Source organism: Neolamprologus multifasciatus, chromosome 11 (genome assembly GCF_963576455.1).
Source record: "Neolamprologus multifasciatus chromosome 11, fNeoMul1.2, whole genome shotgun sequence".
Taxonomy (NCBI): domain Eukaryota; kingdom Metazoa; phylum Chordata; class Actinopteri; order Cichliformes; family Cichlidae; genus Neolamprologus; species Neolamprologus multifasciatus.
Window position 1 is genome coordinate 5,083,598 of NC_140449.1, and position 19,805 is coordinate 5,103,402.

The window sequence follows — 19,805 nt, forward strand, 5'->3', positions numbered from 1 at the left end:
CTGTATGCCGTCCAAATGCCTCACCGTGGAAATCAATGCTGTGCATAGGCAGAAAGCAGACTAGTGAAGCGTTAGCTGAAACAGGAAAGAGAGCAACCGTGAAGTTCACCACAAAGAGGAAGAAGCAAAGACAATGAATGCAGTTAACTGTTTCATTGTTTTTAACATTCACTTTATTACAAAGAAATTATGTTTCCAATTTTGTCTCCTCTGTGGAATATCAACAGCACCTGGACAACAGTATCCCACATTCTTGATGCTGCTTCCTGATGACAGTACACAGTTGCAAGATGTAGATGTGAGTTTGTAATGCTGTGTAGCACCTTCAGACTACATGCACACTTCCTGATTAACTGGGTCAGAGTACATCTGCCACTCTCACCAATTCATTCATTAAACATCACTTTGTAGCTGGATGTTGGTCACTAGTGCTCATTTCAGGCTCCAGTTAGCAAGGTAACCCCCTAATGTATTCACAACCTCCCCTCATATCACTTCATGGTATCCCTTGTTTTTATCATTAGTTGCTTCATTCATTTGCATCAAGGATGAGAAAAATTGAACTCAGTGCCCACTGCCAGTAGTTAGTTCACCTGTCATCCCTTGAACTTGCTTGATGTCATTGACTTACTAAGTTTCTGGTGACAACAGAAACTTCCTGTATGAACGCCCTTTATAACCCTGAACTGAGCTGCAGTGGGGGGCACCACTTCAGAGCTTGGCCTTCTAAGAGCAGTCTGAGTGTCTGTTTTTTGGGAAAGAACAAAAATGCCATGGAAACTAAGGAACAAAAGCTGTGAAAATAATGCTCAGAGAAACAGCAGCAATGTTGTAGTTGGAGAAGAATGACAGAACACAAACTGAGTACAAGTAGCGAGCATAACATGACTTGAACTTTTAGATTCTTGACTCACAACAAGGGGTGACATAAGGCTGATGACATCCACACACACATACACACTCTGTGACACACACAGACTGAACTGTGCAACCCAGCCAGTGCACTTCATCTCATTCAGACTTTACTAAAATCATTTTCCCAACTTTATCAAATTCCCAAGTTTATTTGCAGCAAAGAATGAACAGACCATGGTGGTGGAGGCTACAGGCTAACAAGCTGGGCACAGCAGTGCTCTGCTTCCTGTCATTCTGAGGATTAGTCAGAGCAAGGCTGCCTGAAGACCAAATCCAGCTGCAGCAGCAGCAGCAACAGGAGCGGTTGACGGGAGAAAGATGCAATACACTGAAAGCAACAGTGCATTATAAAGTAGTAACAGTTCATGCACACACACTGGGTTAAAAAACACATCCAACAGCAGAACAAGACAACACGAAAATGCTGTTTGTTTTATACCCGGCCAGAACGCATCAGAAATAATCAAGCATAACATTCAAACACTAAAACGTTTTCTTTTCTGCTGAGGAACGGAAGTAAATAACTACATTTTTCATCCTAACCCAAAACAATGTCAATAATAATATGTTCTATTTTTTTTAATTATTGTAAAATTATTATAAAACAATAAATCTGAAGATTCCTGGATATCAACATTTTGATGATTACCAGTACTGTGGCAGCTGTGGCATAAACCTTACACTGAGTGGTCGTCTGCCACATCTAGTGGGATAATTTTGTGAATGAATGTATCATATTAAACTTTGTCTTTCAAATATATACTGTGCCAATCGTGGATGCTCATGTTAACCATGGCAAATTTCAAACAGGTTTATATTCATGAAGGGCAATCAATCTGAAAATACTTGGTTAAAAGGAGCAAGAAGGGAGTTCAAATGGATGACCAAGAGCTGCATTCACGTTATCTCATACAATCATCTTTAGATTTTTATGCATAATTACTTAAACATTGTAAGTAAAGAGCATGGTTTTAAAGTTCAAAAGTGCTTGCTGTGTAAGGCCCATTAAAACTGCATAACATGCCCCAAACCTAAGCATTCATGCATTTGAAGATTGTGCTTTCAACACCGTTACAAATAACACACAGTCCACTGGGATTACCGCATAAGAAAACAACATCTGACCTCCTGAACTTGTATGTGTTGCTCTAACCAGCACTTCCCTACAAATTGCTGTCTTGTCCCATGCCTCCTGCTCCTTCTCTCATTCCCTTGGGGCCTATACAGAAAGAGGCTGTGTAGTATTGCAGACACACAAAGCTGCCTGCTCTTTCTCCTGCTACAGATTTCACACATACACACTTACAGTGGTGTATAAAAGCTAGTCCCCACATTCTCTGGGGAGGAGTGTGTGAGAGATACCACAAACCCATGTGTCAGAAAAACGTGTATGCATGGAAAAGGTTGTGAGAGAAAAAAAATGAACATCAAAATATGCATGCATGCATATTTTGAGCACTCCTCCAGATTCAAACAAAGGAAATCAACAGGGAGCAAACTGACTAAACACCAATCCTGATGCATCATCTGTATGTAGTTTACACAGTAACAATCAGCATCCCAAGAAACACAGCGTTCGGTTTCTCAGCAGCTCACACAATCGCCATTCTCAGCTTAAGCTATCAGACAGACCAGAACTACAAGTAGCTTTGTTTGTGCAGGCTGATGGGGGGAAGCAGGCAGACGTTATGGATGGTAGGCATATAAAACAAGCACCATTTTCAGTGTAATCCTAAGAAACTAAAATTAAGGATTACAAAAACAAACAAAAGCTCAGATGGAGGAGGAGGGATAGCAAAAGAGAGATGGTGAATAATTAATTAACTGTGGCATGTAAATGCATTTTGGTGCGTCAACAGGGAATAGAGAGCACAAAGAGAGGTGCATCCAAACAAACAGACAAAATGGAAAGAGTAAAATGTGGAGCCCTGTGATGATCCAGCGTGGTGGCACACAAAGCAAGCCAGAACAGGTGTGTAGTGAGGAGAGGAGGAGAGCTCTTATCCAGGATGAATGTTAGAAATGCCTATCAAAACTGTCAGCACCTGATTTACACTGGTTATCACAAAGGACAGAAACAAGCATGTGTAGTTGGAATCACTGTTCAGTACAAGAATTCTACTAAGAGATGTAAGGGATTAGGAAGCAGCTGACACAAGTGAAACTATGTTGTTTCAATGCTAATCTCTTTAATTAAAAGAGGTTAGTTCGTACACTGTGGCTGATTCATTGTCTAGTGGAAAATGGGGTCAGAAAGTTGTCAGAGAGGTAAAAGAGTAGAACAGGAAAGACAGGAAAATATGAACTAAGGGCGCAAAAGTAAAACAGTGATGGTAAAAAGAAAGTAGATCCTCTTTCACTTAAGTTTACATAACACAACATAATTTAAAAAAAATTATCTAGTCCCAAGCAGGTCTTAAAATGACGTAAATACGACTTCATGTGAACAATGCCACATGACATATTCACCCAAAACAATTAAGACAAAATGCCAAAGAAGGGTGAATAACTAAGTCCACCCTTACTACTTTTAATTCCTGTGGAAGCAGTAAGTAGCAGCTCTATGCTGCTAATCAAATACACTTCATTAGCAGATCATCAGTAAGCGTGAGCATTTCTAAAAAAAAACAAAAAAAAAAACAGTTGTTACCACATTGACTAGATTTTCTGAGGTCAAGGTCACTGAGATTCAAAGTTTTCAAAGATTTTTAGTAGATGCGCTTATGGTATCAATTTGAAACACCTATGTGACTTCATTCTCTAGTCATCGCATTCACAAACTTGGGTGTCCATGTTGTCTGCCCACCTGCCCGGCAGGGGGACAACAATACCTCATCAGCCTTTTACGACTGAGAAGTAAAAAAACAAGCAGTTTTGACAGTCTGCAAGTCTGGAGCATTCAGGTGTGTGCTAACACAATGGCAACTAGGAAAGATATCAGCAATGACCTTCGAGAAGCACATGCTCATCAATCTGAGATGGGTTCTATTCAATTCAATTTTTTTATACAGCGCCAAATCACAACAACAGTCGCCTCAAGGCGCTTTATATTGTAAGGTAGACCCTTATTGTAAGGTAGAGATGTTATTAATCTATATAAGTGTGCAAGTGCACAGTAAAAAGTAACCACTTTTGTTATTACATCAGTATTAGTGATGGGATTTCCGGCTCTTTTTAGAGACCCGGCTCTTTCGGCTCGACTCACTAAAAAGAGCCGGCTCTTTCGGCTCCGAACCGGCTCTTCAGGTTGTTTTGTTGCTTTAATTATTTAATCATTAACAATAATATAAAATTATGCAGAAAAGGAATTACTAATGTAAAAAAAGTGGTTTTATTTATGTTTATATATGGCCCCTAGAGACAAAGCACGTACAAACTCTAAAGCATATACAAACTCCAAAACACATTTCTAGTGTTAACTGAACTTCCAAAACAGAGCTACCTAGATCACTTAAATTACACAATTGAAAGCATGTGCGTATTGTTTGTGTATTTATAGAAAAGCACTCATATTTATTCAAATAATTTAAAAAAAAATTCATTTACCTGTTATTACCACACACCAAATCCGGTTGTTGATACTTCCTGGCTTGTGTAGCCACTAGGTAACAAATGCTCAACACTGCGCCCTAGCATCCTGGAGCACTTCTGTTGTCTTTTGTACGTGATTCTGAGTTTGTACGTGCTTCTGAGTTTTTACGTGTTTTGGAGTTTGTACGTGTTTTGGAGTTTGTACTCCTTTGTCTCTAAGGGCCACCATAAATATACTTTATTTATTCACTCCACATAAAATGTAATAAATAAATCATATAATACAAAGAACAACTATTTACATTTTAAACTTTTAACTATTTAAATTTTCAGCTTTTTCCTTTTAAACAAATTTAACGTGAAACAACACAAAACACTGCAAACCACAACACAATTAAATATAAATTAAAATATTAAAACAAAAAGAAGATGCACATTCTGTCATATGGGCCTGCATGATTTCTGAATCCTTTATCATCTGCAACTAAAAATAGTGGATGATTACTATACCTTTCTAATGTGACGTTGTTGTCCCTCGCTCTCTTTCTCTCTGGCTCTGTTCCTGTGCTACTGCGAGTGTAACTAACGCCCCTCCCCCCTCTGCCCAGCGCAAAGTACAGGCCGCGTGTGCGGAGTTTAGCGGAAAAAAGGGCGAGAGAGAGGGTGAGAGAAAGAAGAAGAAGAAAAAAAAAAAAAAAAACCTCACGGCTCCCAATAAGGACCCGGCTCGCGTCGTTCACTCCAAAGAACCGGCTCTAAGAGCCATTTCGTTCGCGAACGACCCATCACTAATCAGTATGGCCAAAAAGCCAGTCTCGAAAGCAAATACTAGTTGCGCCGTCAAAAAAACAACTTCCCTGTGTTCCTTTATTTGACAGTAGTCCTCACTTACATCAGAAACTGTTGGTAAGGGAAGTCATATATTCACCCAAGAGACTAAACTTCATTCTTTTAATTCCAGCACAAAGGAACAGATAAATGTTTTCTTAATGTGTTGTCTGACAAGCTGTTAAGAAAGCTAACAGCTTGAGTAACTTTCCACACCTTTTCTACTCTTAAAATCGACAATCCCATGTGAAAACACTGAAGTTGAGCTTAACTCTGTTTTACAAAATGATATTACAGAGTAAGTTCAAGGGTTTGGAGTGGCTCTAAATATGACGTAACACATGATCTGATACTGTCTTTTGTTATCATGGTCTTAATAATGTGATTGAAATACAGCTGCAGACTTATTTTACAGCACTAGGTTGCTTAGTTTGTGTACAACGTCTTTAAACTAGAACAGAACTATGGTGAATTGTCAAATATTAATGAACTCAAAACAATCCAAACAAAACTTGGAAGATTCTTTGAAGGTGAAATAAAGCAGCTACTTCAGCTTTTTATCAGGTTTGCAACAATGTGTATGTGATTCTTCCCTTTTTCCCCCTTTTACTTCTCATTTTCTTATACCGATAATCAACCACACTAGTTGTTTACAACTATATTCACGAGTAACAGCTGCTTCCATAGCAGCATGGCTACTATTCTCACTGGCAATTTTGACAGAATTGTTTGTAAAAACAAAATATGTAATATGTAAGGAAGAAGCATTTAGAAATGCTAAACTGTGACACGGGCAGATAATTCACCAGTTTGACACTGTAAAAATATAACCCTGAGACTCAACCAGCTCTTCTCCTCTAAATCAAAGCCCATCAGATTGTACACAGCTGCTTCAGCTTAGCATTTCAATCTAGTCACATCTCTCCTTCGACTCTGAGGAGATAAGCATTTATTTCCTGGGTCTAAAAATAATCATTTGTGCAGTTTGTTTGCCAAAATGTTTTCAGCACAATGCCATCTCTTGTGTTCTTGGAAGCCACCCATTTCTCCTTGTGTCACCTCAGATGTACATGACTGCCCATCTGGTGTTATAACGGCCATCTAAGTTTTCGGAACATCATAGTTTTCACCTCCTACACATGTGGTGACTATGTTTGCAGCCAGTGCAGAAACAATTCTTTCTAGGCTATGATGCACAACAATGGATAAAACAAGAGCTCATTAACCCAAAAAATACATATGTAAATAATTTATTTTTTTATTTTTAACAGGGTCAGAAAAAAATCATCATGATTAATTTCTTGATTAAACCTGGAGAGAGTGTCCGTCTTTTTTGCTTCAAAAATCACTGCAGTGGATCTTAAGAGAATTAATTAGCAGCTGCTAATGTATTTGCTATATACACATACATACACACAGCTGAACTGTCCTCCTCACACTGCTTTCAGGGTTTTAATCTCTGCCAGCAAACATGTCTGCCAGGCCTAGAATCCATCAGTGTGGCTGCTGCTGTGTTCCACTGCAGATCAGAAACACTAACAGGACGAGCTCAGTAACACCTGGTAGGTTGTCTTAACTTCTTTTCAGATATGGGATACAATAATATTTCACATAGCTTTATTTGAACAGCAGTGACAGTGATACACAAAGTAATGACATTTGTCACAGCAATTGGTGCTTCTTTATGATCCCCCCCGAGATGTCATACACTTTGGATTCTAGCCAATCATTTTACCTCTGCAAGGATAGCAGGCAGGCCAAGGTACATACGTTCTTTTAGAGCAGAGCTACAGATTAAAAATGCCCAAGGCAAACGGTCAAAAGTCTGGCTGTACTCCACAGCAAAAGATGCTAACTCAGCAGCTGCACCTGCAACAAGTGCTTTAAGCTGATACTATGCAAAGGAGGTAACACCTTGAATCTGATGACGAACCTGGCGACGCATAGCGGTTTTTTTAAAAGCCAAGAAATGCACCAAGTTAGCAACATCCCCCAAGAACCCGAAGAGGAGCGTCCTGGCCCGCAGCCCTGCCAGTGTAGCAGAAATGATGACGGATCATGATGGCAGCAGCAGCCATTCTTCTCTGCGTGAGTAGCTTAATGTTGTTCGTGTGTAATTTACGTTGAGTAGGCTAACCACGTTATTAAATTAATGCATGTAAGGTGAACTAGCAAACATCATCATAGCTACATGCGGCTGTCTTCTTGTTTGATGGCAGATACTCCCTTCACCCTGGTCAAAAAGGCTAAAATGGCCAAAGAAAAAGTGGAAAACAGCTAAACATGAGAGGTTTTTGGACAAAGTTTGTGTTTTTTTCATTGTTCAAGCACTGCTTACAGCCAAGAGTGATACCATATATGTCCTATAGCTGCAGAAAAGGCTAACATTGTGATCTTTTTACAAAAAAAACAGCTAAACATGAGAGGTTTTTGGACAAAGTTTGTGTTCTCCATTCTTTCGGTTCGAGCACTGTTTAAGCACCGGCACCGTTTCAAAAGTACCGGTTTGGCACCAGTATCGGATAAAACCTAAACGATACCCATCCCTACCCCCAGATCAAGTCTGCTGATCAGCTTTGCTGATACTCAATATTAATCAGTGTTACCAATGTTAAAGTTATAATGTATTGTAAGACAACATCAAGCTGCACTTAAACCTTTGTATTATCTTTTACAGAGGCAGCACGGTAGTGCGGTGATTAGCACCATTGTTCTGGAGATTCTGCCAAAATATAGAACTATGTTATCACAGCGTGCATTTTTTTCTTCTCCTGTTCCAGTTTAGCTCGACATGCTGTATTTTTACTGGTGATACTGTGGGTGAACTCATTCATGTATTTCAATTTTTGTGACGATGAAGCTGCAAAATGCTCAAATGAGATTTTTATTTTTTATAAATAAACATTTTATAAAAGGGACAAGCCGGCTGCTAGTCTGTCAGTCTGGATTAGTGACTGCTACATAATTAGTCACAGTTTCCAAAGTCACAATCAAAGACCATAAGGTTATTTATAAGTTTTTGGTGACTAATTGCTGCTCCATTTCCTGATGAGAATAATTAGGTGTGACTCATACTGTGCATAGAGATCAACTTTGAGTCGATGAAATACTATGTGAACTTTGCAGGTGAAATAACTGGATTGTTTTATGACATACCACTGACATAATCTGTTAATCTATAAAAACCTGTTAACAGAACTTTTTGTACAAGTTGATGAATCCAACAGTAGACTTTTACAAGGCTTTTACAAAGCAGAGATGCAACATGTTGACTACACACAGACACAGACAGAGGGGGAAACTGGGATACACACATTGTTACATGGACAGATATGTAAGGTAACTGGGACAGAAGAGGAAGAAGCAAGTTTCAGTCCATCCGGTCTGTAACATTTTCAGGTGTGAGGCTGGTATTTCAAGCTGGATGACATCCTAAACTATCAACACACACAGCTTGGATTGCACAGTGATAAGATGTATAGAAGACTGTTGTGCACGATTATGATGTACTGTGTGAAATGATTTGGACAAATGGGTAGAGCAGCATAGATACTATACAGCTGAATATCAGTATAATGGAAAAAGTGACAGACATAATAAAGCAAAGACACATATATGCTACATATTCATGATGCGTTTACTACTGTAGAACATAATGTTAGTCATACATTTTTACCTTCTGCCATAACATGATTTACTGCTGTTCTCCACCGTGAACTATGTTAAAAACAAACACCGCTCACGCCTCACAGATGACAGCTTACAGTCCTGCGTAAAGATGAAGTGACTTCGTACAGCCCCGATTTGCAGACGCTGTGCGCAGAGGTTCAGGAGCAGAAGTCCCAGTGTAAACATATCACGGCAGACCTGAAGATGTTTGCATGAACATGCTTTTCAGCATCTCTTTATTGACCACTTTTCACACACGGTTGCTGTACGCACACAGCCGGCTATAGCTTTTCAGCTCACAGCCCGACACATACCAACACAACAGCATAGATAGCACAGACGTTAAGGCGGCGAGGCGTGACTGCGGGTGCCGCTCAGGTGCGTCTGCCTCCCCTGCAGTGGCGCTGCAGACCACGCCCCGCCACACACATTAACCAGGTAAAATACATATTTAGGCTGAATTTTAGTGTTTTTTTTCTTCAATAATTTTTTAAAAGCCAGGTCAAGGCTCCAAAAGCCCAAAGGCGATATAAGGGTGGCGGCTCACAGCAGTTTTTGTTTGCTACTTGGATCATTTTAGTTCAGCTGGCTGTCTTTCCTTTTGTTATATTTAAGAGTTCAAAATTTGTTAATTACATAAATAAAATGTAATTTTCTCTGTAGCACTTCATGGATTTCATAAGCAACACACCTTAGTTGTTCACAAAAAGCATAAAGGTAAAAAACAATATATACAGTGTTATCTTCATTTTAGATGTCAAAAAGTATTTGCGGCTCCCAGTATTTGCTAGCTATAACAAATCTGATGATGTTCATAATTTGAGCTGATAAAGTCATTTAAAAAGCACCAAACAAGTTATCAGATGACAGTTTCAATCAATTAACTGACCTCTACTCAGCAAACTATATAGAAGATAGCTTATAATTTTGCTGTATTAGCAGGGACACTAATAAGAGCTGGGAGAATAAACAAAAAAACAAAAAACAAAAGTTGTTTTTGTATCTGATACATCAAAATACAATTGACAGTCACATGTACTGTCTTTCATAGTCTATCCAAGACAAATGTTAATGCAGGGCATGAACAGTTCCTGTGTTCTATATGTGAAAGCGCTGCTGATGACTAAAGATCAGATTTAAAGTAAAAAACTTTTCAAATGAGGACTAGAATACCCCAAAGAGTTTAACCTTGAGCCAAGCTTTGATCCTGTTCTAGTCTGGATGGAGAAACACAGATTACTATTTTTCTTCCTTTTACATGTAAGCTGTTGACAAATCTGAGAGTGGTTTCAAAAAAGCTTTAACTGAGAAGTCTAACACTCTTTCTCAGCACCATGTTGCTTTGTTGCTTCATTTTAGTGATGATTATACAACCTTTTACTTAATGCAGGAAGCATATGACATTTCCACCAACCTGATGTGGTTTGGGTTGCAGTCAAAACCTCACAGCTTTCCTGTTGCAGTGTATATGCACTCACCTTTATCACTGAAACTTAATCTGATCCCTGAACATGGCCCTAATTTCAATGGCCAGCTGCAGCAGAGATCCCACAGTTTACCTTCTGACAAAAGATGTGACAGTGGAGCATTATGCAGGATGCACTGTCTCTAATTTTCCATAGCTTTTAACACAACACTGTCAAGCCCGGGCATGAGAAAACATTTGAGGGGAAAAAAGGCACAAGTTGAGCTATATACTGTCTCTGTACACCATCTTATAGCAAACCAGTGACTGACGGCAATTTCCTCTAGTGTAACCAGCAAATATCAACCCATTCTGATCGATCCATCTCTGTATGCAAGCAAAAGGACCAGACACACGCTTTCAAATGGCAGCGTGAAAGAAGAAAAATGCTGTGCATTACTTACTCTTTGCAGGTGCTGGAGACATGAGGTGGTACAGTGTATTTACAGTCCATGATCATGGTGAGGGTCTCACTGTCGTTAGCTTCCTGGAAGGGTGGCTGGCCACAAACCAACATGAACAGTATCACACCGAGACTCCAGATATCTGAGGGAGAGAAAGACACGAGGTCAAACTTAGGACTGGGTGACATTTATCATGGTATTAACAGGTGCAATATTACGAGGACATTTATTACCCATCAATTTCTCAGACACATTTATGGCTGTATGCGATTCTGATCCACAGCTGTGTGCTACCTACGACAGATGTGTCAAATGTATTGTTAAACTATATCTGTCCTCTCGGACTGAATCCAAGGCTGAATAATCACAAAACCTAGTTATGACATCATGATATGGATTATATTTAAAAACTAAGTGCAGGTGGAAGGTCAGAAAGTGGAGAAGTTGAAGCATGTGAAAGAGGGGGGGGGAAAAAAACCCCTCTATCTGTACCAAGTCTAAACAGAGACTGTGGCGTGCCAGTGTTTTCATCTAGCACATCTGTGTAGTGTATTTGTTGAAAAATGCTACAGAGATATTAAAAACCAATGACATGCGATCCTGTTGTTCAGCCATCGTCCCTAATAAACATCGCTTGAAATAATTCTCCAGTGTGGAAGACATCTCATTTTACAAGCGTGTTTTTCCCCTGATCTCTCCACCCTCCAACGTCATGAGAAAAGATGACTGCAATGGAAACGATGCCACTGATCGGAAACAAGCAGACAATTAAAGGAACTAAGATGTTCTCAGACAGTGTGGTAAACAACAGTGATGGACAGAAGTGTGAGAAGTACAGTAAAGTCTTCCTCCAAGGCCTTTTCACCTGTCGTCTCCACACGTTATACAACTTATACTTCTGTATAACTCTGTACAAAGATAGCAGTCAGTTTTTTTGAGTGTAATTCCACCATTTAAGAACAACAAATGCTTTATAAGACCTCAGTAAATTTAGATCAAAACCAAGCAATGTCCAAATGATGCAAACAAACCATAAAACCATAAAGAAACCAACTGTCTGCTTACCCATATCTATATCGCTATCAATCCATCTATCCATTCTTATATCTCTAATATAAATAAATATTTTCCCTTTCCTGCTGCTGATTGGCACTATGGAGGCAGAAGCGGGATAACAGCCATCTCTCGCTTTCACCTCTCTCCTAGAGATTTCTAATCAGCATGTTTGAGTGCCTTATTTCCTCTTACTGTATGCTATTAGGTATTAATAGAACATAACCACATTATTTTATTAACACCCCCTAGTGTCCCGACCCATGTAACTACACCCTGTACTGGATAATGCAGGACAATTTAAAACTGCATTTTCTCAATTGCAATTTAAATCCTGATTTTCTCTGGTTTGCTTGCATAAAACAAAATGTCACTGAAACCCAAAACAAGCTCATGTTCAATGTTCTCAAGCAACAGTGCACGTGTGCTAATAGCATAATCACAGTCATGTTAATTCATCTATGCATATGCTTATTCAAGTGTACATATTTGCACTTGCTAGCTGCACCGAGTGAAAGCAAACTGTCAGCATGCAGAAGCACCGGTCCATACACACTTTATGCAACTAAAGACACATTCATGCACACATACACACAGCCTTTGGTTCACTAGTCAAGGACGAGAAACAGCCTCGAGTAGAGAGCTGGGACAATAAACCTTGTCCTGTCGCTCCGTATAGTACGGTATGTTCTCAACTTTGTTTGGCACACACATAGAGGCAGATGTTTGAGCCAAGTTCATTACACACATACAGTATTTATACTGCATGTCCTGCCATGCCCGTATAATCACATGCAAAGCTTTGGGCATTAATGTGTAACATTTTCATCACTTAGCAGAGAAACAGGGCCAACTTACTTAGGCTGAAGAGCGAGGGAGACATCACAGAATCTCTAATCAAACATTGGCAGCCCTAAAGTAATTACCATGATGAGGATTTTTAAGTAAGTTTCTAATTAAGCTCAAACACATAGTTGCCCTCAATACCAAATGGTTTGGCAGAGTGGAGCCTTGATGATGTGCTAGAAAAAATGCCAGATAGTAAATTTAAAAAAAAATCCCCAACAAAAACTATTTTTGGAGGAAAAAAGATGACAACTCAAACTGATTCTAAAATGTTTTTAACTCAAAGGGACAGCCGTGAGTTGTTGCATCTTTAGACTCAGCTTTGCTGGGCTACTATCAGCACTCCAGATTTGGCCTTAGGCTAGGGAGTGCTGTGTATAATTAAACTAACCAAATGGCCGTACAGAGAGGGCCGAGTGCCTTTAAGAGGAACTTTCTGAAGAAACAGCTTGCCTGATTGAATACTGAGTCTAATTATTGTGGTATGCATTTTGATACCATCCATCACATTCAATTTCAGGAGCCATCCTTGGCTCTCTCCCAGCTCAGTGTGCATGCAGAAGCAGCTGTAAGAGCAGCAGCAGACAGCGGTGCAGTTGCAGGTTGTCTCATGAGAGTAGAGTCCCAACTGGGGGGGGGGCAGTGTGTGTGTGTGTGTGTGTGTGGGGGGGGGGGGGGGGGGGGGGCTCTGTAGCATAGCACTTTAGAGGATAATTCCTGTCTGACTTCCAGATGGCATTTGTTCTGAAAAAGTGATGTATTCATATCACCGAGCCGCTGCTAAAACCCAACAAATGGGGTGTTACAGGAACAACATTTCTCCTTAAAAGAAGAAAAAAAAATGCATCAGTGCAATTACTGTGTGTCTAAAACCATTTACAAAGTACCTGCAGTGGTTTGATTTGAAATGAGTTGTTTAACAGCTACTAGAGAAGCAGATCAAGCATTTTACTGGAGCCGTGTTAATGGACCAAAAAGCTGCCCGAGTATAAAGTGCTAAAACAATATGTACCTCTACATTATAAGCACCAAAGAGGTCTTCATCCCAGAGGCTGATGTTGCACTCTGCTATAAAATATATCACAACCTTAATGTGCCCACACCTGCAGTATTCTAGCACCATAAAAGAGTTCTCTCTCAGCCTGTAGCAGTTTCCTCTTCTGCTGAAATATTAACAGGATATGGATGTGGAGAAAGTTCAGCTTGGTCTAACCTTGGTGGTGGAAACTCTAAATTTCTGGTATTGTGGCATGGGGGTTGGAGTCTTGTCTTTATACACTGGCCTCCACAGGTGTAGAAGGTCAAGCTCTTTATAGGAACGGACTGGAAAGACTCTTGATGTCATGACTTTTCCTTTTGAGATTTTCTCTAGCCTCCCTCCTGCTAGATGGTGCATGACTTCATTAACACTTATTTATATGTTTTCCGTGTCAGTCCCAAAAAAACGCAACAAAGATGACAGAAAATTCTCAGATTGCATTTCTTGAGGCCTAGTTCGTTTCCTTTGTTCATGATACCATTTGGATTTTACATGGCAAGGATTATTAAAAAATGTTTTCACAGTGAGTTTCCAATAGAGTATTTTATTTATTCTATCATTAATGACTAATGTGTTGGCTTCCTTGACTGACACGCTTGATCTAGAGAAAAGCCAGAAAAGCTACACCCCACTCCCATGAACCCCCACAAACACACACATACACACCTACTCGTAAGCCTTACACATGTGATATTTAATTCCCTCCATGTATGACATTACAGTGATGACAGTATACATTATTTTTGTCTTTCCCAAACCGTGTGCCAATGTGTTTCGAGACTGAATAAATAAACAGGTTGGCGTGCTTAGAAATACACTTCAGGTTTATTCAGGTGCTTGATCAGAGTCTGTGGATTTGTCTTGTCAAAGTCAAAGCATGTCTAAACACCCAAAATTTGCTTCAGGAGCTTGTTTAATTAGGCCCACTCTCTGAAAGATGTGAACTTTGTGAAATGTCAGCTGCTGCTGCTAGGCTGCAAAGCATACATATATTTTTTTCCTACCTATAAATGCTTCTCAAACTTAAGCTTGGATATTTCAGTAAGCATGAAAAGAGATTTCATTAGCCTTAAAATGAAGTTCTTACAAAGTAGTACTTTATTCCTTCTCTCTCAGGAGTGCAGCATCTTTCTTGTAGTTACAGAGCATGAGAAGCCTTTAACACTGGTCACAATGAGCTTCAATAAATACTGAAAAACTACCTGAGTCACAGAGCAATTTAGTATGCTCCTATTATGCTTTATTACTACCTTATTACAGTCTGACTCTCCAGTTGGTTTCTGTCTCCTGACAGAGGAGAGTTGATCTGTTCAAACAACTGAACCTTGAAATGACAGCTAAATTATACTGAAGAGAGTCACTTTGTTGATTTACTGTCAACCAGTGGTAAACAATTCTTTTTCCAGTGACCCACCATAGAAGGACAATTAAATATGTAACCAAGGTTACCATGCTACACAAAATGATGACACCTTTGGCCTCCGAATAGTTAGAAGACATAAAAAGGTGACCCAATTAGACCAAAGCCAACTACACTCTTCACACACCAGATATTTTACAGTAGTTTTAAGAAAACGTAGAACATCACAACCACTCAAAACATCACAAAAACTCTGCGATCACCTTCACATACAGGCGGTTTCCAACATGTATAGAGCTGTCAACCTGAAGAGCACACACACCCACTCATCAATCCTTCAGATTCATACACGTGTGCGCTCATCACATCAACATAAATGCTCCTGTCACTTACAGGCAGAGAGAGTAGAAAGAGCACTCCAGATGACAGCTGGTGATCTGCTGGAGATCTCATCCTGTCACATACAGACATGCTGCAGCTCCACACTGTAGACCGGTGCATCACCTAAATGTAATGTGGTCACTGTATCCTTTTCTTGCTTTTTCCCCCCTCAGTTCAAGTTCAGTGCTTCCTACATACAGGCCAGCCAAGTAAGTGTGAAGACACATTTTAGAATTTTTATTTAAATAATTTAATGCCTTTTATTAAAAAAATATTTTAAAAAAACATGTAGAAAGTAAGAGAAAGAGTAGTACATTTTGAAGGAATGCTGCAATTTCTGGGTCAGTGTGCAAGTCCCGCTCCAAATCCCGACTACAACCATGTTAAAAAGAAGGAATTCACTGACCAATTCAGCAACAGGCCTGATAAACCACAGAATCCAAACATATGAGAAACACTCAAGTCACTTTTTGCCATTCACCCAACTTTAAACAGGGTCATTATTTCTAGAAAAACATTACTTTAAAATCACTCCTGTAAGTGAACTTACTTGGAGAATGACAATTGTCTTTAATGTTATTTATGTTTTAACAATATTTACGTGACCTAGTGGCCCACAACTCAAAAAACAAAGAACTCCCTTCCATCACACAAGCTGATCTTCCACTGTTTGTTGGTTCTATAACATTCAGGTATCAGTGGGTCAGATGCATCTGGGGTGTAGGTTCACTGGTTTGTGTGTGAAAGTGACATTTTTTTCCATTTGTTTGACTGACAGAAGGTCTGACTCACTCCCTACTTAGCAGTTACAAATGGTAAATGGTAAATGGACTGATTCTTATATAGCGCTTTTCTACTCTCCCGGAGTACTCAAAGCGCTCTATACAACATGCCACATTCACCCAGTCACACCCATTCTCACAAGCACTTTATCTATACTTAGTGCTTTTTCTAACTACATTCACACACATTCATACTCCGATGGACGCATCGGAGAGCAACTTGGGGTTAGTATCTTGCCCAAGGATACTTGGCATGCAGACTGGAGGAGCCTGGGATCGAACCTCCAACCTTCCGATCAGTAGGTGACCTGCTCTACCTCCTGAGCTACAGCCACCCCCAAATCCTTTGTGAGTGCCTGGAGAGCCATTACTACACTCTCCTTTCCACTGCTGGTTCATCCTAAAATTCAAGCAGGTCTCGGGCTCAAGGAGCTCCATGTCTGCATCTGAATCCAGCATGTCTTCCTGCACATTTCATTATTCTTTTTTTAAATTTATTTATTAGGGGTGCAACGATACACAAAATTCACGGTTCGGTTCGATACTTTGGTGTCACGGTTTGATATTTTTTCAATACAAAAAAATGTTCATGCCTTTTTAATTTGTCATTTATTAAAATTATAAATATATATTTTACCTCAAAAGTACAGTTTTTAAATGTAATGTTGCTGAAACAACAAAATAATAAAATAAAATAAAAAATCTATCTGATCAGGAAATCACTCATCTTTGGAAAAGAGAGTTTATTACAGAGAAATGGCTCTTTCCAAAATAAAAGCTATACTATACGCTTCTTCTGGGCTATATTCTCAGCAGCATATTAAACATATCAGATCCCCATAAGGAGAATCATGTGCTAACGGCTGTCTAAATGACTCGGGTAAAGTTTGTAGCATGCGTGCTTGTTGTTTTTATCTGCTTCCACTTGTCTTTGCACTAGGATGATGTCGGAGTAAATGTGCAGTCATATTCGTTGTGTTTCCACTAGTGCTGTCAGCGTTAATCTAGTTGAAATTACATTAACGCCATAACGCGGCAAATCTCCGTTAACGAGTTACCGCGGATCGCCCCGTGCGTGGGGCTGGACGGCGTCAACACGTTAACAAGCTAATTACGCTAACGCACTAGTTCCCACCAATTGAGCATTGCGTGGCACATCCGACATACTGTTTTACTTTTATCCACGACGCGCTTACCATCAGGGTCATGCTTCACACGAAAACCAAAATAGGTCCGAAGGCCAGATCTGAATGAGGGTGGGGGAGGTTCAATTTCGGGTAGCGTTGAGGCAGTTGCCATGTTGCAACGAGCTTAGCTTCTGTCTTGCTAGCTTGCGCTGCGCTCAGTGGATCTGCACTCGACAGTGCAGCCTAGGCAGAGTAGTCGAACGCAGATCCACTGAGCGCTCAACACAGACAGCATCGTCAGAAGAAAAGTTGATAAAATAAATAAAAAATATTATATTGTTCGATACATATGCCAACACCTACGCCCTGCCCGTGATCAGGTACCCAGCTGGTATAATAAGTTGGCCAAAGGAGGAGATAGAAGCCACTGACATAAAGACAAGAAAGCTCCTTACCATGCATGGAGGGTTTCACCCCAAGTCCAGCATCCTGAGGCTGTACGCTAAGCGGAAGGAAGGGGGCCGGGGACTGGTGAGTGTCAGCACCATGATGAGACAACGAACATCCAAGAATACATTGGGAAGATGGCCCCAACTGACTGAGTACTCAGTGAATACCTCAGGCAGCAGAAACCCAAAAAAGTGGAGGGAGACGAGGAACCATCATGGAAGGACAGGCCCCTGCACGGTATGTACCACCGGCAGATAGAGGAGGTGGCTGATATCCAGAAATCCTACCCGTGGCTGGACAAAGCTGGACTGAAAGATAGCACAGAGGCACTAATCATGGCAGCACAAGAACAAGCTCTGAGTACAAGATCCATAGAGGCTGGGGTCTATCACACCAGGCAAGACCCCAGGTGCTGTGTAAAGATGCCCCAGAGACAATCCAGCACATAACAGCAGGGTGCAAGATGCTAGCAGGCAAGGCATACATGGAACGCCATAACCAAGTGGCCGGCATAGTGTACAGCAGGGGTGTCGAACTCCAGGCCTCGAGGGCCGGTGTCCTGCTGGTTTTAGATTTCACCCTGGGTCAACACGCCTGAATCAAATGATTAGTTCATCATCAGGTCTCTGGAGAACTTCAAGACATGTTGAGGAGGTAATTTAGTCATTTAAATCAGCTGTGATGGATCAAGGACACATCTAAAACCTGCAGGACACCGACACTGGTGGAGAATGACTGAGCTAAGCTCCTGTGGGACTTCCAGATACAGACGGACGAAATGGTGGTGGCTAACCAACCGGACATAGTGGTGGTAGACAAACAGAAGAAGACGGCCGTAGTGATCGATGTAGCGGTTCCGAATGACAGCAACATCAGGAAGAAGGAACACGAGAAGCTGGAGAAATACCAAGGGCTCAGAGAAGAGCTCGAGAGGATGTGGAGGGTGAAGGTGACGGTGGTCCCCGTGGTAATCGGAGCACTAGGTGCGGTGACTCCCAAGCTAGGCGAGTGGCTCCAGCAGATCCCGGGAACAACATCGGAGAGGCTCTGTCCAGAAGAGCGCAGTCCTGGGAACAACTAAGATACTGCGCAGGGCCCTCAAGCTCCCAGGCCTCTGGTAGAGGACCCGAGCTTGAAGGATAAACCGCCCACAGTGGCGAGCTGGGTGGGTTTTTTTTTTTTTTATATACACACACATACATTGATGGGTTTTTTTCTTTTGCACTAATAAAGTTGTGGAGTTGTAAAGTATTTTGTCTATTGTCAATTATATCGTCAGTTATATCGTTATCGCAAATTTTCAAATGTATATCGTGATAAATATTTTTGGTCATATCGCCCTGCTCTAGTCTCTACGCAAATGTTACGCTGCCTCCCAACTCCCCCTCCCCCATCGCTTCACTTGCAGGCAACGACAAGATAGACACGGCCACATGTTTATGTGCAAGTGAATAAAGGCCATTTTCCATCACTCCTTTCCAATAAGCTACTGTCATTGATGACAAACTTCCTAATTTGAAGTGTAAATCTATTGAAACAAGCTGCCAGCTAGTGCTGGGCGATATGACGAAATATATATTGTTATAAATCGTGTGAATGATAGAAAAATGTCTATGTGCCATTTGTCTTCTATTGTTTCTGTGATAAATATTTTTTCCATATCACCCAGCACTACTGCCAGCAGCAGCGTTATAGTGCAATAACCAAATGTAACTACAAAATTAGCCCAGATAGTTTTCCCTCTAAATCTTAAGTGAAAGTATAATATAACTGCTTAACATTTTAGTTTAACAATAATTAAAGTAGGAAACCTATAGTTCTTTAGGAGCTGCACAACACTGTTACATAATAAAAATAACAAATGTTTTCTACCTAGGATGGTGTATCTTGGGTGCAAGGTTTTTAAACCAGCTTCTCAACCACCATGTAAATGCATCAATAATTTCCATTAAAGT

General features: G+C 40.4%; 1 protein-coding gene across 2 annotated transcripts in view; it reads right to left on the reverse strand.

Moving 5' to 3' along the window:
- snrka (SNF related kinase a) overlaps positions 1-19,805 on the reverse strand; it is a 46,601-nt gene that overhangs the window by 14,367 nt on the left and 12,429 nt on the right. For both annotated transcript variants that reach the window (XM_085178392.1, XM_085178391.1), the window contains exon 3: positions 10,813-10,954. In XM_085178392.1, the coding sequence (XP_085034518.1) occupies positions 10,813-10,954 (142 nt within the window). The remainder of the gene's footprint in view (positions 1-10,812; positions 10,955-19,805) is intronic.